This window comes from Salmo salar, chromosome ssa05 (assembly GCF_905237065.1).
Source record: "Salmo salar chromosome ssa05, Ssal_v3.1, whole genome shotgun sequence".
Taxonomy (NCBI): Eukaryota; Metazoa; Chordata; class Actinopteri; order Salmoniformes; family Salmonidae; genus Salmo; species Salmo salar.
In genome coordinates this window covers 27322912-27340382 of record NC_059446.1, presented here as the reverse complement: position 1 = coordinate 27340382, position 17471 = coordinate 27322912, and the positions used below count along the sequence as shown (strand labels likewise).

The 17471-nt window shown below is 59.3% G+C and overlaps 1 protein-coding gene across 1 annotated transcript in view; it reads left to right on the top strand.

Annotated features, from left to right (window-relative positions):
• The window catches only part of LOC106604533 (rap guanine nucleotide exchange factor 2), a 152967-nt gene that overhangs the window by 73547 nt on the left and 61949 nt on the right, over positions 1-17471 (top strand). The window contains 2 exon segments of the mRNA XM_014199234.2: positions 8050-8217; positions 13655-13672. Of these exon segments, the coding sequence (XP_014054709.2) occupies positions 8050-8217; positions 13655-13672 (186 nt within the window).

The window sequence follows — 17471 nt, the reverse complement described above, 5'->3', positions numbered from 1 at the left end:
ACACGACTGTTAAGTATCAAGTTGTTAAAATGCTTTTCGTGATCACAGAAAATGTGTTGCTGCAAGATTTTGTACATGTCTTTCTGTCTTCCAATAGCCCATGCCTCATGAAAGTAGCTTTCTTTCTCCTCAAGCGCAAGTTGTATTCATCATTATCAGGCCAGTTGTGCCATTATCCCTTATGTGCCATTTCATGGGGCTGTGACTCTGGAAGGTGCTAGAGAGCCAGAGCAGAGCCAGGTAGACAGTTTGAACGGGAGGGAGGGCAGCAGCTGACGGACACTGAGTGAGGGGGTTGGACTTGGGGGGGTCCGGCTGACACTGACTGGCTGACCTGGCTGACGCTGGCTGGCTGACGCTGGCTGGTGCGGACTGGCTGGCTGGCTGACGCTGGACTGGCTGGCTGGCTGGCTGGCTGACGCGGACTGGCTGGCTGGCTGGCTGACGCGGACTGGCTGGCTGGCTGACGCGGACTGGCTGACGCGGGCTGGCTGACGCGGGCTGGCTGGCCGAGGCAGGCAGGCCGGCCGGCCTGGGCCGGGCGGTGCAGGCCTGCAGGCAGGGCGAGGCGGGCCTGGGGCGGGGCGGGCGCAGGCCCGGGTGGGGCGGGCCCGGGTGGGGCGGGCCCAGGCGGCTGAGGCTGAGGCCGGCCCGGCCGGCTGGCTGGGACTGAGGCTGAGGCCGGCCCGGCCGCGGCTGGGACTGAGGCTGAGGCCGGCCCGGCCGGCTGGCTGGGACTGAGGCTGAGGCCGGCCGGCCGGCTGGCTGGGACTGAGGCCGGCCGGCCCGGCTGGCTGGGACTGAGGCTGAGGCCGGCCCGGCCCGGCTGGCTGGGGCTGAGGCTGAGGCCTGCCCGGCCGGCTGGCTGGGACCGGCCGGCCGGCTGGCTGGGACTGAGGCTGAGATCGGCCCGGCCGGCTGGCTGGGACTGAGGCTGAGATCGGCCGGCCGGCTGGCTGGGACTGAGGCTGAGATCGGCCCGGCCGGCTGGCTGGGACTGAGGCTGAGGCAGGCAGGCCGGCCGGCTGGGACTGAGGCTGAGGCAGGCAGGCAGGCCGGCCGGCTGGGACTGAGGCTGAGGCAGGCAGGCAGGCCGGCCGGCTGGGACTGAGGCTGAGGCAGGCAGGCAGGCAGGCCGGCCGGCCGGCTGGGACTGAGGCTGAGGCAGGCAGGCGGGCCGGCCGGCTGGGACTGAGGCTGAGGCAGGCAGGCAGGCAGGCCGGCCCGGCTGGGACTGAGGCTGAGGCAGGCAGGCAGGCCGGCCGGCTGGGACTGAGGCTGAGGCAGGCAGGCAGGCAGGCCGGCCGGCTGGGACTGAGGCTGAGGCAGGCAGGCAGGCAGGCCGGCCGGCTGGGACTGAGGCTGAGGCAGGCAGGCAGGCAGGCCGGCCGGCTGGGACTGAGGCTGAGGCAGGCAGGCAGGCAGGCAGGCCGGCCGGCTGGGACTGAGGCTGAGGCAGGCAGGCAGGCCGGCCGGCTGGGACTGAGGCTGAGGCAGGCAGGCAGGCCGGCCCGGCTGGGACTGAGGCTGAGGCAGGCAGGCAGGCCGGCCCGGCTGGGACTGAGGCTGAGGCAGGCAGGCAGGCAGGCAGGCCGGCCGGCTGGGACTGAGGCTGAGGCAGGCAGGCAGGCAGGCCGGCCGGCTGGGACTGAGGCTGAGGCAGGCAGGCAGGCAGGCCGGCCGGCTGGGACTGAGGCTGAGGCAGGCAGGCAGGCAGGCCGGCCGGCTGGGACTGAGGCTGAGGCAGGCAGGCAGGCAGGCCGGCCGGCTGGGACTGAGGCTGAGGCAGGCAGGCAGGCCGGCCGGCTGGGACTGAGGCTGAGGCAGGCAGGCAGGCCGGCCGGCTGGGACTGAGGCTGAGGCAGGCAGGCAGGCAGGCCGGCCGGCTGGGACTGAGGCTGAGGCAGGCAGGCAGGCAGGCCGGCTGGGACTGAGGCTGAGGCAGGCAGGCAGGCCGGCCGGCCGGCCGGCTGGGACTGAGGCTGAGGCAGGCAGGCAGGCAGGCCGGCCGGCCGGCCGGCTGGGACTGAGGCTGAGGCAGGCAGGCCGGCCGGCCGGCTGGGACTGAGGCTGAGGCAGGCAGGCAGGCAGGCCGGCCCGGCCGGCTGGGACTGAGGCTGAGGCAGGCAGGCAGGCAGGCCGGCCGGCTGGGACTGAGGCTGAGGCAGGCAGGCAGGCCGGCCGGCCGGCTGGGACTGAGGCTGAGGCAGGCAGGCAGGCAGGCCGGCCGGCTGGGACTGAGGCTGAGGCAGGCCGGCCGGCTGGGACTGAGGCTGAGGCAGGCAGGCAGGCAGGCCGGCCGGCTGGGACTGAGGCTGAGGCAGGCAGGCAGGCAGGCCGGCCGGCTGGGACTGAGGCTGAGGCAGGCAGGCAGGCAGGCCGGCCGGCTGGGACTGAGGCTGAGGCAGGCAGGCAGGCAGGCAGGCCGGCCGGCTGGGACTGAGGCTGAGGCAGGCAGGCAGGCAGGCAGGCCGGCCGGCTGGGACTGAGGCTGAGGCAGGCAGGCAGGCAGGCCGGCCGGCCGGCTGGGACTGAGGCTGAGGCAGGCAGGCAGGCAGGCCGGCCGGCCGGCTGGGACTGAGGCTGAGGCAGGCAGGCAGGCAGGCAGGCCGGCCGGCTGGGACTGAGGCAGGCAGGCAGGCAGGCAGGCAGGCCGGCCCGGCCGGCTGGGACTGAGGCTGAGGCAGGCAGGCAGGCAGGCAGGCCGGCCGGCTGGGACTGAGGCTGAGGCAGGCAGGCAGGCCGGCCGGCTGGGACTGAGGCTGAGGCAGGCAGGCCGGCTGGGACTGAGGCTGAGGCAGGCAGGCAGGCCGGCCGGCTGGGACTGAGGCTGAGGCAGGCAGGCAGGCAGGCCGGCCGGCTGGGACTGAGGCTGAGGCAGGCAGGCAGGCAGGCCGGCCGGCTGGGACTGAGGCTGAGGCAGGCAGGCAGGCAGGCCGGCCGGCTGGGACTGAGGCTGAGGCAGGCCGGCCGGCTGGGACTGAGGCTGAGGCAGGCAGGCAGGCAGGCCGGCCGGCCGGCTGGGACTGAGGCTGAGGCAGGCAGGCAGGCAGGCAGGCCGGCCGGCTGGGACTGAGGCAGGCAGGCAGGCAGGCCGGCCGGCCGGCTGGGACTGAGGCTGAGGCTGAGGCAGGCAGGCAGGCAGGCAGGCCGGCCGGCCGGCTGGGACTGAGGCTGAGGCAGGCAGGCAGGCCGGACCGGCTGGGACTGAGGCTGAGGCAGGCAGGCAGGCCGGCCGGCTGGGACTGAGGCTGAGGCAGGCAGGCAGGCCGGCCGGCTGGGACTGAGGCTGAGGCAGGCAGGCAGGCCGGCCGGCTGGGACTGAGGCTGAGGCAGGCAGGCCGGCTGGGACTGAGGCTGAGGCAGGCAGGCCGGCTGGGACTGAGGCTGAGGCAGGCAGGCAGGCAGGCCGGCCGGCTGGGACTGAGGCTGAGGCAGGCAGGCAGGCAGGCCGGCCGGCTGGGACTGAGGCTGAGGCAGGCAGGCAGGCAGGCCGGCTGGGACTGAGGCTGAGGCAGGCAGGCAGGCAGGCAGGCCGGCCGGCTGGGACTGAGGCTGAGGCAGGCAGGCAGGCAGGCAGGCCGGCTGGGACTGAGGCTGAGGCAGGCAGGCAGGCAGGCAGGCAGGCCGGCCGGCTGGGACTGAGGCTGAGGCAGGCAGGCAGGCCGGCCGGCTGGGACTGAGGCTGAGGCAGGCAGGCCGGCCCGGCCGGCTGGGACTGAGGCTGAGGCAGGCAGGCCGGCCGGCCGGCTGGGACTGAGGCTGAGGCAGGCAGGCCGGCCGGCCCGGCTGGGACTGAGGCTGAGGCAGGCAGGCCGGCCCGGCCGGCTGGGACTGAGGCTGAGGCAGGCAGGCCGGCCGGCCGGCTGGGACTGAGGCTGAGGCAGGCAGGCCGGCCGGCCGGCTGGGACTGAGGCTGAGGCAGGCAGGCCGGCCGGCCGGCTGGGACTGAGGCTGAGGCAGGCAGGCCGGCCGGCCGGCTGGGACTGAGGCTGAGGCAGGCAGGCCGGCCGGCCGGCTGGGACTGAGGCTGAGGCAGGCAGGCCGGCCGGCCGGCTGGGACTGAGGCTGAGGCAGGCAGGCAGGCCGGCCGGCCGGCTGGGACTGAGGCTGAGGCAGGCAGGCAGGCCGGCCGGCCGGCTGGGACTGAGGCTGAGGCAGGCAGGCAGGCCGGCCGGCCGGCTGGCTGGGACTGAGGCTGAGGCAGGCAGGCAGGCAGGCCGGGCCGGCCGGCCGGCTGGGACTGAGGCTGAGGCAGGCAGGCAGGCCGGCCGGCCGGCCGGCTGGGACTGAGGCTGAGGCAGGCAGGCAGGCCGGCCGGCCGGCTGGGACTGAGGCTGAGGCAGGCAGGCAGGCCGGCCGGCCGGCTGGGACTGAGGCTGAGGCAGGCAGGCAGGCCGGCCGGCCGGCTGGGACTGAGGCTGAGGCAGGCAGGCAGGCCGGCCGGCCGGCTGGGACTGAGGCTGAGGCAGGCAGGCAGGCCGGCCGGCCGGCTGGGACTGAGGCTGAGGCAGGCAGGCAGGCCGGCCGGCCGGCTGGGACTGAGGCTGAGGCAGGCAGGCCGGCCGGCCCGGCCGGCTGGGACTGAGGCTGAGGCAGGCAGGCAGGCCGGCCGGCCGGCTGGGACTGAGGCTGAGGCAGGCAGGCAGGCCGGCCGGCCGGCTGGGACTGAGGCTGAGGCAGGCAGGCAGGCCGGCCGGCCGGCTGGGACTGAGGCTGAGGCAGGCAGGCAGGCCGGCCGGCCGGCTGGGACTGAGGCTGAGGCAGGCAGGCAGGCCGGCCGGGGCCGAGTCTGAGGCAGGCAGGCAGGCAGGCCGGCCGGGGCCGAGTCTGAGGCAGGCAGGCAGGCAGGCCGGCCGGGGCCGAGGCTGAGGCAGGCAGGCAGGCCGGCCGGGACCGAGGCTGAGGCAGGCAGGCCGGCCGGCCGGGACCGAGGCTGAGGCAGGCAGGCCGGCCGGGACCGAGGCTGAGGCAGGCAGGCCGGCCGGCCGGCCGGGACCGAGGCTGAGGCAGGCAGGCCGGCCGGGACCGAGGCTGAGGCAGGCAGGCCGGCCGGGACCGAGGCTGAGGCAGGCAGGCAGGCCGAGCCCGGCCGGCCGGGACCGAGGCTGAGGCAGGCAGGCAGGCCGGCCCGGCCGGCCGGGACCGAGGCTGAGGCAGGCAGGCCGGGCCGGCCGGGACCGAGGCTGAGGCAGGCAGGCAGGCAGGCAGGCCGGCCGGGACCGAGGCTGAGGCAGGCAGGCAGGCAGGCAGGCAGGCAGGCCGGCCCGGCCGGCCGGGGCTGAGGCAGGCAGGCCGGCCCGGCCGGCCGGGGCTGAGGCAGGCAGGCCGGCCCGGCCGGCCGGGGCTGAGGCAGGCAGGCCGGCCGGCCGGCCGGGGCTGAGGCAGGCAGGCAGGCCCGGCCGGCCGGGGCTGAGGCAGGCAGGCAGGCCGGCCGGCCGGGGCTGAGGCAGGCAGGCAGGCCGGCCGGCCGGCTGAGGCAGGCAGGCAGGCCGGCCGGCCGGCTGGGACTGAGGCTGAGGCAGGCAGGCCGGCCGGCCGGCTGGGACTGAGGCTGAGGCAGGCAGGCCGGCCGGCCGGCTGGGACTGAGGCTGAGGCAGGCAGGCCGGCCGGCCGGCTGGGACTGAGGCTGAGGCAGGCAGGCCGGCCGGCCGGCTGGGACTGAGGCTGAGGCAGGCAGGCCGGCCCGGCCGGCTGGGACTGAGGCTGAGGCAGGCAGGCCGGCCGGCCGGCTGGGACTGAGGCTGAGGCAGGCAGGCCGGCCGGCCGGCTGGGACTGAGGCTGAGGCAGGCAGGCCGGCCGGCCGGCTGGGACTGAGGCTGAGGCAGGCAGGCAGGCCGGCCGGCCGGCTGGGACTGAGGCTGAGGCAGGCAGGCAGGCCGGCCGGCCGGCTGGGACTGAGGCTGAGGCAGGCAGGCAGGCCGGCCCGGCCGGCTGGGACTGAGGCTGAGGCAGGCAGGCAGGCCGGCCGGCCGGCTGGGACTGAGGCTGAGGCAGGCAGGCAGGCCGGGCCGGGGCCGAGTCTGAGGCAGGCAGGCAGGCAGGCCGGCCGGGGCCGAGTCTGAGGCAGGCAGGCAGGCAGGCCGGCCGGGGCCGAGTCTGAGGCAGGCAGGCAGGCAGGCCGGCCGGGGCCGAGTCTGAGGCAGGCAGGCAGGCAGGCCGGCCGGGGCCGAGGCTGAGGCAGGCAGGCAGGCCGGCCGGGACCGAGGCTGAGGCAGGCAGGCAGGCCGGCCGGGACCGAGGCTGAGGCAGGCAGGCAGGCCGGCCGGGACCGAGGCTGAGGCAGGCAGGCCGGCCGGCCGGGACCGAGGCTGAGGCAGGCAGGCCGGCCGGGACCGAGGCTGAGGCAGGCAGGCCGGCCCGGCCGGCCGGGACCGAGGCTGAGGCAGGCAGGCCGGCCGGGACCGAGGCTGAGGCAGGCAGGCAGGCCGGCCGGCCGGCCGGGACCGAGGCTGAGGCAGGCAGGCAGGCAGGCCGGCCGGCCGGCCGGGACCGAGGCTGAGGCAGGCAGGCCGGCGGCCCGGCCGGCCGGGACCGAGGCTGAGGCAGGCAGGCAGGCAGGCAGGCCGGCCGGGACCGAGGCTGAGGCAGGCAGGCAGGCAGGCAGGCAGGCCGGCCCGGCCGGCCGGGGCTGAGGCAGGCAGGCCGGCCGGCCGGCCGGGGCTGAGGCAGGCAGGCCGGCCCGGCCGGCCGGGGCTGAGGCAGGCAGGCCGGCCGGCCGGCCGGGGCTGAGGCAGGCAGGCCGGCCGGCCGGCCGGGGCTGAGGCAGGCAGGCAGGCCGGCCGGCCGGCTGAGGCAGGCAGGCAGGCAGGCAGGCAGGCAGGCAGGCAGGCAGGCCGGGCCGGGCTGAGGCAGGCAGGCAGGCCGGCCCGGCCGGCTGAGGCAGGCAGGCCGGCCGGCCGGCCGGGGCTGAGGCAGGCAGGCCGGCCCGGCCGGCCGGGGCTGAGGCTAGGCAGGCAGGCCCGGCCGGCCGGGGCTGAGGCAGGCAGGCAGGCCGGCCGGCCGGGGCTGAGGCAGGCAGGCAGGCCGGCCCGGCCGGGGCTGAGGCAGGCAGGCAGGCCGGCCGGCCGGGGCTGAGGCAGGCAGGCAGGCCCGGCCGGCCGGGGCTGAGGCAGGCAGGCAGGCCGGCCCGGCCGGGGCTGAGGCAGGCAGGCCGGCCGGCCGGGGCTGAGGCAGGCAGGCAGGCCGGCCGGCCGGGGCTGAGGCAGGCAGGCAGGCCGGCCGGCCGGGGCTGAGGCAGGCAGGCAGGCCGGCCGGCCGGCCGGGGCTGAGGCAGGCAGGCCGGGCTGAGGCAGGCAGGCAGGCCGGCCGGCCGGGTCGGCCGGGGCTGAGGCAGGCAGGCAGGCAGGCCGGCCGGGGCTGAGGACTGAGACTGAGGCTGGCTGGCTGACTGACTGAGACTGACTGACTGACTGAGACTGACTGACTGACTGACTGAGACTGAGACTGGCTGACTGACTGTCTGAGATTGAGACTGACTGACTGACTGAGACTGGCTGACTGACTGTCTGAGATTGAGGCTGGCTGACTGACTGTCTGAGATTGAGACTGGCTGGCTGACTGTCTGCGATTGAGGCTGGCTGACTGACTGAGACTTAGGCTGGCTGGCTGGCACTGACTGAGATTGAGACTGGCTGACTGACTGGCTGACTGACTGAGACTGGCTGGCTGGCTGACTGACTGAGATTGACTCAATCTGAATCACATCAGGGCAAGGTATCTATCTCCCTCTCCCTTTATTTTCTCTCTCCCCCTCCATCCCGCTCTTGATCTCTCGATCTATTACTCTGTTTTTGTCTTTCGTTCACACCCTTCCCTTGCCCATTCTTTCTGTACCTCTCTCTCTCACACACACATCCTTCTCACTTTTTCCCCCTTCTCCTGGAGTTGTGAAAGCTCCCGTTGATGTCGGAGAGGAGTGTTGATGCGCAGCCCACAAACGTTGCTATTTTTACGCAGTGAGAGGGGAGGGAGGAGGAGGGGGAGGAGGGGGCAGGGAAAAGAAGAGCCAGTCACTCCTTTCTTTCCTCCTACCCTGTTTCCCCAGGTGGACTATATGGAGGAAAATGAGGAGTACTTCCAGAGGCAAGCATCACACCGACAGTCCCGCCGCAGGTTCCGCAAGATCAACCAGAAAGGCGAGCGACAGACCATCATCGACACGGTGGACCCGTACCCCACCGGCAAGCCGCCCATAGTCAGGGGATATCACACGGTGAGTCCCTTTTAGCTACCTGGCTCTTCCTCTGTCTTAGTTAACAACTAGGGTGTTGTGTGTTGCTGGACACGCATGTGGCGCGAAGATGGAGCGTCCAGATTGTGTAGTTTGAGTTTCTGTGTTGGTTTAACTTAGTCCTTGCCTTAGCTGGTCGGACGCTAACTTGTGTAGCCTACTATTTAGTACCTTATAGCCTGGTCTGTGTAGCCTACTAGTTAGTACCTTATAGCCTGGTCTGGGTAGCCTACTAGTTAGTACCTTATAGCCTGGTCTGTGTAGCCTACTAGTTAGTACCTTATAGCCTGGTCTGTGTAGCCTACTAGTTAGTACCTTATAGCCTGGTCTGGGTAGCCTACTAGTTAGTACCTTATAGCCTGGTCTGGGTAGCACCTTATAGCCTGGTCTGGGTAGCCTACTAGTTAGTACCTTATAGCCTGGTCTGGGTAGCCTACTAGTTAGTACCTTATAGCCTGGTCTGGGTAGCCTACTAGTTAGTACCTTATAGCCTGGTCTGGGTAGCCTACTAGTTAGTACCTTATAGCCTGGTCTGGGTAGCCTACTAGTTAGTACCTTATAGCCTGGTCTGTGTAGCCTACTAGTTAGTACCTTAAAGCCGGTCTGGGTAGCCTACTAGTTAGTACCTTATAGCCTGGTCTGGGTAGCCTACTAGTTAGTACCTTATAGCCTGGTCTGGGTAGCCTACTAGTTAGTACCTTATAGCCTGGTCTGGGTAGCCTACTAGTTAGTACCTTATAGCCTGGTCTGTGTAGCCTACTAGTTAGTACCTTATAGCCTGGTCTGTGTACACCCTTGTTACTGCTTTGCTGAGGTCTGTATTTATGTTGTCAATGTATTGTGTTTGCTGTAGGCTTGCTGTGCCTTGTTTCACCCTGGTATTATAGTTCTACCCTCCTGGCTACCTGTTCTCAAAACGCATTGTTCCATGCTGTGCACCCTTTTGCTGTAGGCTACCTTATATATCTTTATCTGCACCCTCACTGTTAGCCCTTTTAAAGGCTATAACCTCCTGTGTAGTCATCATTGGACCCTTTCTCTCTAGAACTAGTGTCCCTTTGCAACACCCCTATACCCTTTACTCATTCCCTTTACTCAATGTGCATGTCTCCTTCACTCCATAACCCCAAGTGCATATTTACTGTGTCCCCTATTGCTCAAGTCTGTGTCAGGGTGGTTGTTATTCTGCGCTGTCTGTCAGGGTGGTTGTTATTCTGCGCTGTCTGTCAGGGTGGTTGTTGTTATTCTGCGCTGTCTGTCAGGGTGGTTGTTGTTATTCTGCGCTGTCTGTCAGGGTGGTTGTTGTTATTCTGCGCTGTCTGTCAGGGTGGTTGTTGTTATTCTGCGCTGTCTGTCAGGGTGGTTGTTGTTATTCTGCGCTGTCTGTCAGGGTGGTTGTTGTTATTCTGCGCTGTCTGTCAGGGTGGTTGTTGTTATTCTGCGCTGTCTGTCAGGGTGGTTGTTGTTATTCTGCGCTGTCTGTCAGGGTGGTTGTTGTTATTCTGCGCTGTCTGTCAGGGTGGTTGTCGTTATTCTGCGCTGTCTGTCAGGGTGGTTGTTGTTATTCTGCGCTGTCTGTCAGGGTGGTTGTCGTTATTCTGCGCTGTCTGTCAGGGTGGTTGTTGTTATTCTGCGCTGTCTGTCAGGGTGGTTGTCGTTATTCTGCGCTGTCTGTCAGGGGGGCTGTCGTTATTCTGCGCTGTCTGTCAGGGGGGCTGTCGTTATTCTGCGCTGTCTGTCAGGGGGGCTGTCGTTATTCTGCGCTGTCTGTCAGGGCGGCTGTTATTCTACACAGTATAGCTTAAGGAGTTCCCTGCATGTAGTTCAAGGCACACACTGTGTTGAGTCACCCACTAGGAGTTGATATGGATGGTTATTGTAGAACCAGTTAGTTTCTCCAGGAAAATCAGCAAGAGGAGGACTGGAAAGGAGGGAAGGGAGAAAAGAGCAGTCAATATGGAAAACGGAACAGGGGCCCTTTTCATCGTGTGGTCCCATAGCTGCCCACCCCCCATATTCTAAAAGGGCAGCATGTGTAGAGACGGAGTCTCTTATTTTCCCATGCAACAGTCCACAGTCCTCTGAGGTGGCCACAGCAGTGCCTGAGAGGGGTCCTAAAGTGTGCCTTGTTCATGGGAACCCATATTAACTATAATGAAGTGTTCACTTACAAAACATTAGGAACACCGGCTCTTTCCTTGACAGACTGACCAGGTGAAAGCTATGATCCCTTATTGATGTCACCTGTTACAACCACAAGGATTTTTAAGCCTCGAGACAATTGAGACATGGATTGTGTTTGTGTGCCATTCAAAGGGTGAATGGGCAAGACTAAATATTTAAAGTGCCTTTGAACGGGGTATGGTAGTAGTTGCCAGGCTCACCGATTTGTGTCAAGAACTGGAAAGCTGCTGGGTTTTTCACGCTCGACAGTTTCCCATGTGTATCAAAAATAATCCAGGGCATCCAGCCAACTTGACACAACTGTGGGAAGCATTGGAGTCGACATGAGCCAGCATCCCTGTGGAATGCTTTCGACACCTTGTAGAGTCCATGCCCCAACGAATTGAGGCTGTTCTGAAAAGGGGGTGCAACTCAATATTAGTAAGGTGTTCTTAATGTTTTTTGCACTCTGTATATACATTACAATTATGTGAACGCACCCCATATTGCTATTCATGGGAACCCATGGAAGTGCACTAAATGTTCACTAATGATGTGAACACATCCCTTGGGCCATGTTGTTATTTTCCCTAAGCCCCAGTTCTGCCCTATTTCAGTCCATTCATCCCATTCCTGGCATTCTCAAGGGATGGTGTCGACATGAGTACCCTGGCTTGTTTGAAATACCATGGAAAGTCTGGGTTTGCCATACAAAGCAGAAACACGGCAGACATCATCCAACCCTCCCAAACCACCCCCTAATTTTACAATGACTCTGACATAAAAACACACCCTGAACTTTCACATGGCCTGATGTCGCCTGTCACAAAATTCTAGTTCTCCTCAGAGACTCTGTGGGAAGAATACTTAGGTGCCATGGTAACAAGTAGTCCCGAATGGCCATTGGTGGAGTGCGCTTTAAGCACAGTAGTGCAGAGGGAGTAACTTCAGATGAGACTGGGATTTTCCTCCCAAACCCTAAGGTGCTTTTAGAGGTGAAAAATGCTGCAGGGAGAAACTTTTGACGTGGGGATAGGGAGAGCGAGAGAGTAGCGTAGGAATCTAAAGGATTCACTCACATTTAAGGCCCTTAAAATCGGACTTGGTAGACAGAGTGTGTGTATTACGGGGACATTGGTCTTGTCTATACGTTTTATTTTGTCGGGATTCCCTTTAACACAAGGGGCCTTTCATTTAAGGTATCTGTCTTTTCTAATCAATCTGCTCTGTCCCTACTTTCAAATTTTCTTCTTAAATATATCCTTATTGCCATCATAATGTGCAATATATAGGATCCTCTTAAGTATGGGTATTCCCTCAGTGTGGACCATCACAATTGAAGGCCCTCCAGGCAAAGAGTGCCAAGACTTTGTTCCCCCAACAGTGGACCTGATTTGACCAACATCTACTATGTCCTACAAAATTGTAACTGGGATATTGCCAATGGCGTGCTAACCTAGCACTGGTGGTCTCCTTGGGACTTCTGGTTCTGTGTGTAGCCCAATGTCCTGGTCTTCCCTTGAAAAAGACGCTCCCAAGGGCAAGTAGCTGAATAAATAAAGGATTGTTACCACTTGCCAGACATTTATTTTACCTCAGAAATCCCAGAAAGCAAAAATTTTCCAAATGAAAAGCCTACAATCCTGGCGGTGACATGAGGCTAAGGCTCGTAGCTACTGAAACACTAGCCATGATAAAGGACAAGTTCCAAATGAAGATGCAGTAAAATATCTTTAAAAATGGTTGTCCATTGTGGGTTAGGCAAACTGTGATATCTTAGAATGCATCACACGCCGCACGCACGCGCTCAGACGAGGTCGGCTACACTGACTGACCCCCATGTTCTGTCCTCAGAATGGTCAGCTCTTATTCAGTCTGGCTCTCTTTATTCTATTTCTCTCCCTCTCTCTCTGTCATGATATGATGTAATTCATGTCCATTTAATGAGTCTGTCAACAGTGTGGTTAGATTTAAAAAAAAAAAAATTTTTACTTCTACCCTTTTTTTCTCCCCAATTTCGTGGTATCCAATTGGTAGTTAGTGTTGTCTCATCGCTGCAACTCCCGTAACGACTCGCGACAGGCTAAGGTTGAGAGCCGTGTGTCCTCTGAAACACAACCCAACCAAGCAGCACTGCTTCTTGACACAATGCCCACTTAACCTTGAATCCAGCCGCACCAATGTGTCGGAGGAAACACCGTGCACCTGGCAATCGTTTCAGAGTGCACTGCGCCCGGCCCGCCACAGGAGTCACTAGTGCGCGATCGAACAAGGACATCCCTGCCGGCCAAACCCTCCCCTAACCCGGACGACGCTGGGCCAATTGTGCGCCGCCATATTGGTCTCCCGGTCGCGGCCGGCTGTGACAGAGCCTGGACTTGAACCCAGGTTCTCTAGTGGCACAGCAAGCACTGTGATGCAGTGCCTTAGACCACTGCGCTACACAGGAGGCGTTTGGATGGAAGTTTTATCTCTGATGGTGTTTCTCTCTTTCTCTAAATTTTTCTTCATCACTCTCTATTTTAGAATCTTTCCATCGCCACCAGAACGGATGAGTAATCTCTTTCTTCTGGGTCTGCCCAGTGGCCGCCAGGTTCTTGCCGAGGCCCTGAGCAGCTGTTCCCTAATTACCATGGTGCAACGCACGTGGCCGGCGCCAGCCTCATCGAATCAATGCCCCTCAGTTCAACCTCCCCTCCCACCTCCATCTTAGTATCCAACCAACCATGTGCTCATTTGCGTCCGTGATTGGTGTTAATTGTTTCTATATAAAATGTAAACTCCAGAGTTGACCAAAGTTATTGCTTTTAATGATGATTCCCGAAACCGTTTTGTCTCACAATATGGGCACTCACTGAACGCAATAAGGGCTTTCTTGCCTTTTCTCAATTGTGTGTGTGTGTGTGTGTGTGTGTGTGTGTGTGTGTTGAGGCTTAGTGAGTCTTGGTGTATACGGTCTCTTTTATGCCCAACCAGTGAAAGAGTTTCTTCAGCTAGCTCCTCAGTTGTCATGTGAAACAGGAAAAGGAGGATGGGAGTGTTTGGCTCAATGAATAATGTACATGTTTGTGTATTTCAAACCCTACCCTGCCCAACTGGTGCAGAGTAAGGCTTTTTAACAGCCGCTCATTGCAGCTGCTGAAGCTTCAGGCCTAATTCTCTCTTCCTCCCTGAGTGACATGTGGCATGTTTGATAACACTCATCTTCCTCTGCTTTTTCTTTTCATGCTTTTCATTTCATCCTGAATGCTCCCAGGAATGCATTAAAGCTCAGGTACTGTATCTGTTAACACAGTGTTGGTGAGGGTGGGTGTCTGTCTCACTCATGACTGTACTTAGTTTTACCTTTTTAATTATAGACACTCAGACAGACCTTTTCATTTGATGGTGTCTGAAATGATAAAGGTGTTTTTCCCATTTACTCCTAACAGTCAAATGCATTGTGCTAAAAAAAAATGTTTTACTTCTAGCTATATTATTGGGGCATGAATTGAAAAGCTATTGTGGTTGTATAGAGATTTACAATGTCACATCTGAAAATGACTCAACTATCCTGATATGGATAGCAAATGTAAATATGTTCAGTTAGAGCAGTGGTTCCCAAACTGTGGGGTCCTCTAAAAAAAAAAGGTCTGGCTTTCAGCTGACTCTTGAAAGTTGTAATAGTAGAATGCACGAGGTGCAATTTCGAAATTGGGTAGTGCATCATCAGTTTTCCTCTTGTCATGTCAGTCATTGCATACATTAGAGAGCTATTTATAACTTGTCAGAAATGTCCAGAACAACTAGCCCATGTCAGCTAACGTTTTTTTATCCCATAGATGTTGTAGTAACATTCAAGTCACTCAAATATCACATGAATACACGTTAGACATGGCAACATGAATAGAGATGTTCCCAAATGCTGGAAGGAGGGCCTGAGTGAAAGTTTGGGAACACTGAGTTAGAGATATAAAGCAGAAATGGAATCTGGTCACATGGCCTACAGGTAATCACGTAGCCTACAGTGCAGTGAGCATGATAACCATGATTGCCGTACCTCTTAAGGATTTTGAAATGATATAATGAGTGTAATTTAGTTGTTGGAGGAACATCTAATCTCATCCGCTGAACAACGTCATTAGTGGGTTTGGAGAACAAGAACCCCCCCCCCAAGATGTTTTGTCACATACAACCTCCTGATTCAATCCAAACTAATAATTGGGTTTGTGAACTTTGACAAAAAATATATATTTTCTAGTGCACTGTCTGGGCAGTTCTAATTTTTTTGGCTATTGCTTTAGATTGAGTATCACTCCTTAAATATAGTATCCTCAGACTTTATCTATCACATATCACATATTCCGATACTCCAATATCCCCATATTCCGATTTGGCTCCAGGATGCTGCCTGCGCCGGACGGAATCGGATTGGAGAGGGTGAAGAATAGGAGCTAGGTGAGCCGGCCCAAAACGAAAGAGAGGAGTGAGACTAACCTGTTAGACAGACGCTCCCGTGGAAAAGCAGGGGTCCTATTTTTAGAGCTGTCTTTTGTGAAGGCCTGTTCTGTACCTAGGTTCAGCTGCTGCACGGACACAAGCGCCTAAGGTTTAAAGGATTTACACTATCACAGAGACAGATCCATGGACTACTGTAATGACCAACCAGGGACAGATCCCTGGACTACTGTAATGACCAACCAGGGACTGACCAGAGACAGATCCATGGACTACTGTAATGACCAACCAGGGACTGACCAGAGACAGATCCATGGACTACTGTAATGACCAACCAGGGACTGACCAGAGACAGATCCATGGACTACTGTAATGACCAACCAGGGACTGACCAGAGACAGATCCATGGACAATTGTAATGACTGACCAGAGACACAGAGACAGATCCAAGGACTACTGTAATGACTGACCAGGGAGACACAGACAGATCCAAGGACTACTGTAATGACTGACCAGGGAGACACAGACAGATCCAAGGACTACTGTAATGACTGACCAGGGAGACACAGACAGATCCAAGGACTACTGTAATGACTGACCAGGGACTAACCAGAGAAAAAAGTGTTTCCTTCTCTCATTTCATCTTCCTTTTCTTTCCTTTTTTTTACTATACTTAGACATTTGAAGATCAGTAGAAAGAAAAGTAGGCCTGTGGAGGGAAATGGGCTCTAGTGGGGGTCATATCAGGCCATCTAATCTCTCTCACTGTCCCATCTCTGTCAACATTGGACAATGACATCATGGCTGTCCTGTTGTCACAAGCAGGGTATGCCTGGCTGGGACAGTGTGTACGCTTTCCCTCCTCTCTTTTTCATATTCCTGTTTCCTATCAGGGAGACTGGGGGAAGGTGTGGGAGACATGGTGCCTGGCTTACCTTAAGATAGTCGGTGACAGAGTTTTATCAAGTCATAGTTGGTGACCTTCCATAGTAATCCTTTAACCCGATTTGGAACTGTCTCGATACTCTTCATCTCCTTACTCAATCTCATGTAGTCCCTCGGTCGGTCACACACAGTCACACGCAGCAAAGATGAAATGTTTTGTTGCTCATCTAATGGTGTAGTGTAGTATTTGGTGGTCTTTACCAAGCCCTGTTCATTTGTAGGGTTAAACACAAGTCATTGTAGGTTTAATATTTGGTGGTCTTGACCAAGCCCTGTTCACTTGTAGGGTTAAACACAAGTCACTGTTGGTCTTGTTTGCACAATGCTCAGACCCACTTTCATCAATTTTGCGCACTGAGTGTATCTGTTCAATGTCCGAACACGTTAGTGTGTTCCTAACACACATCTTAGTAAAGACGGGTGTCTACTCCTATACTTCTGAATGTTTTTCTCCTGCTAACTTGCCTTACGTCTTGGGAGGAGTCTTGGACTATTGTTTCAAAAGCTTCTTCCTCGCCCTCTCCTCCCCTCCTCCTAGTGGACCACTCCTTTCCGTGTTTGGCTAGGAAATCCTCTTCACTTCCTGCCCGGAAAAGGAAACGCGCCCACGCCAACACCTGCCAACACGTGCCAAAAGAAGCACAATACCCTGACACCTCTTGAAGTCGCACAGGTGGCGTGGGAACGGTAGTCAGGAAAGAGGCATGAGCCTCTTGTGTTCTCTGACAGGAAGTCAACCCTAGAGGAGCAGACCGTAGCAGTGTATTCATCTTTTTTTTATATATATAAGTCACGGGCCTGGCCCCTTATTGATATGCACAGTCTGCTATTTAACAAGGCTCAAGACTGTTTCTCATGCATGCTAATTAGCTAAGGTAGCATGCATAATGTACTGTAGAAATTGCAACGTCAAGATCGATACTGGCAGTGTGGTAGCATCCGTTCTAGTCGCTTTTGTTAGTTTGACGGATGCTAATCGCTAACCAGTTGTTAGCAAGGTTTTATATTAGTTGGAATAATCAACCATTTGCAAAACTACAGTCAAGCTAAGCCTTAGATTTAAAGCCATCCGTAATAGATCTAGTCTTGTATGCTATTTCTCTATTTCTTAAGTAGCCAATGTTATTCAGTGATAAGAGCATTTGCATTGGTTAACCTTTGAAATGTGTACTTTTAGTGTTTAGCTGGCAGTGTCTGTACTGGCTTTGAGTTTTAGCTGAGGAGCCTCGTCTTTGTACTGGTAGTATGACCAGCTACTGTACTGTCTGAATGGGGAAGTAAAAGTCTGAAACATTTTTACTCATCATGAAGAAAAAAAAAATAAAGGCTACTTTTCCAAAAATGTTTGTCAGTGTGCACATTGTTAATGATACAACTGACTGTAAATGCTTTAACTGAAAAAGCCACATTAAGAGAAAAAAGCTTATGTGCTTTGTATGTCCCCCTACAGCATGTCTCTGTACATACGGTATGAGAGTGTCTGTGTGCTTTTATCTTCCTTACCGTGGTAATGAGCTTTTTACGACCCAAATGCTATGCATCAGCAGGCAAACAGCATCACGTGATCCAAGCCCATAATGCATGGAACATACTTATAGCCATAGTGGTTAGCGGGGAACATTAGAAATGGCTGACGTCGAAAGGCTCACCGCCCCCCCTCAACTGAATCTGTGACTGCATTAATGTTACTC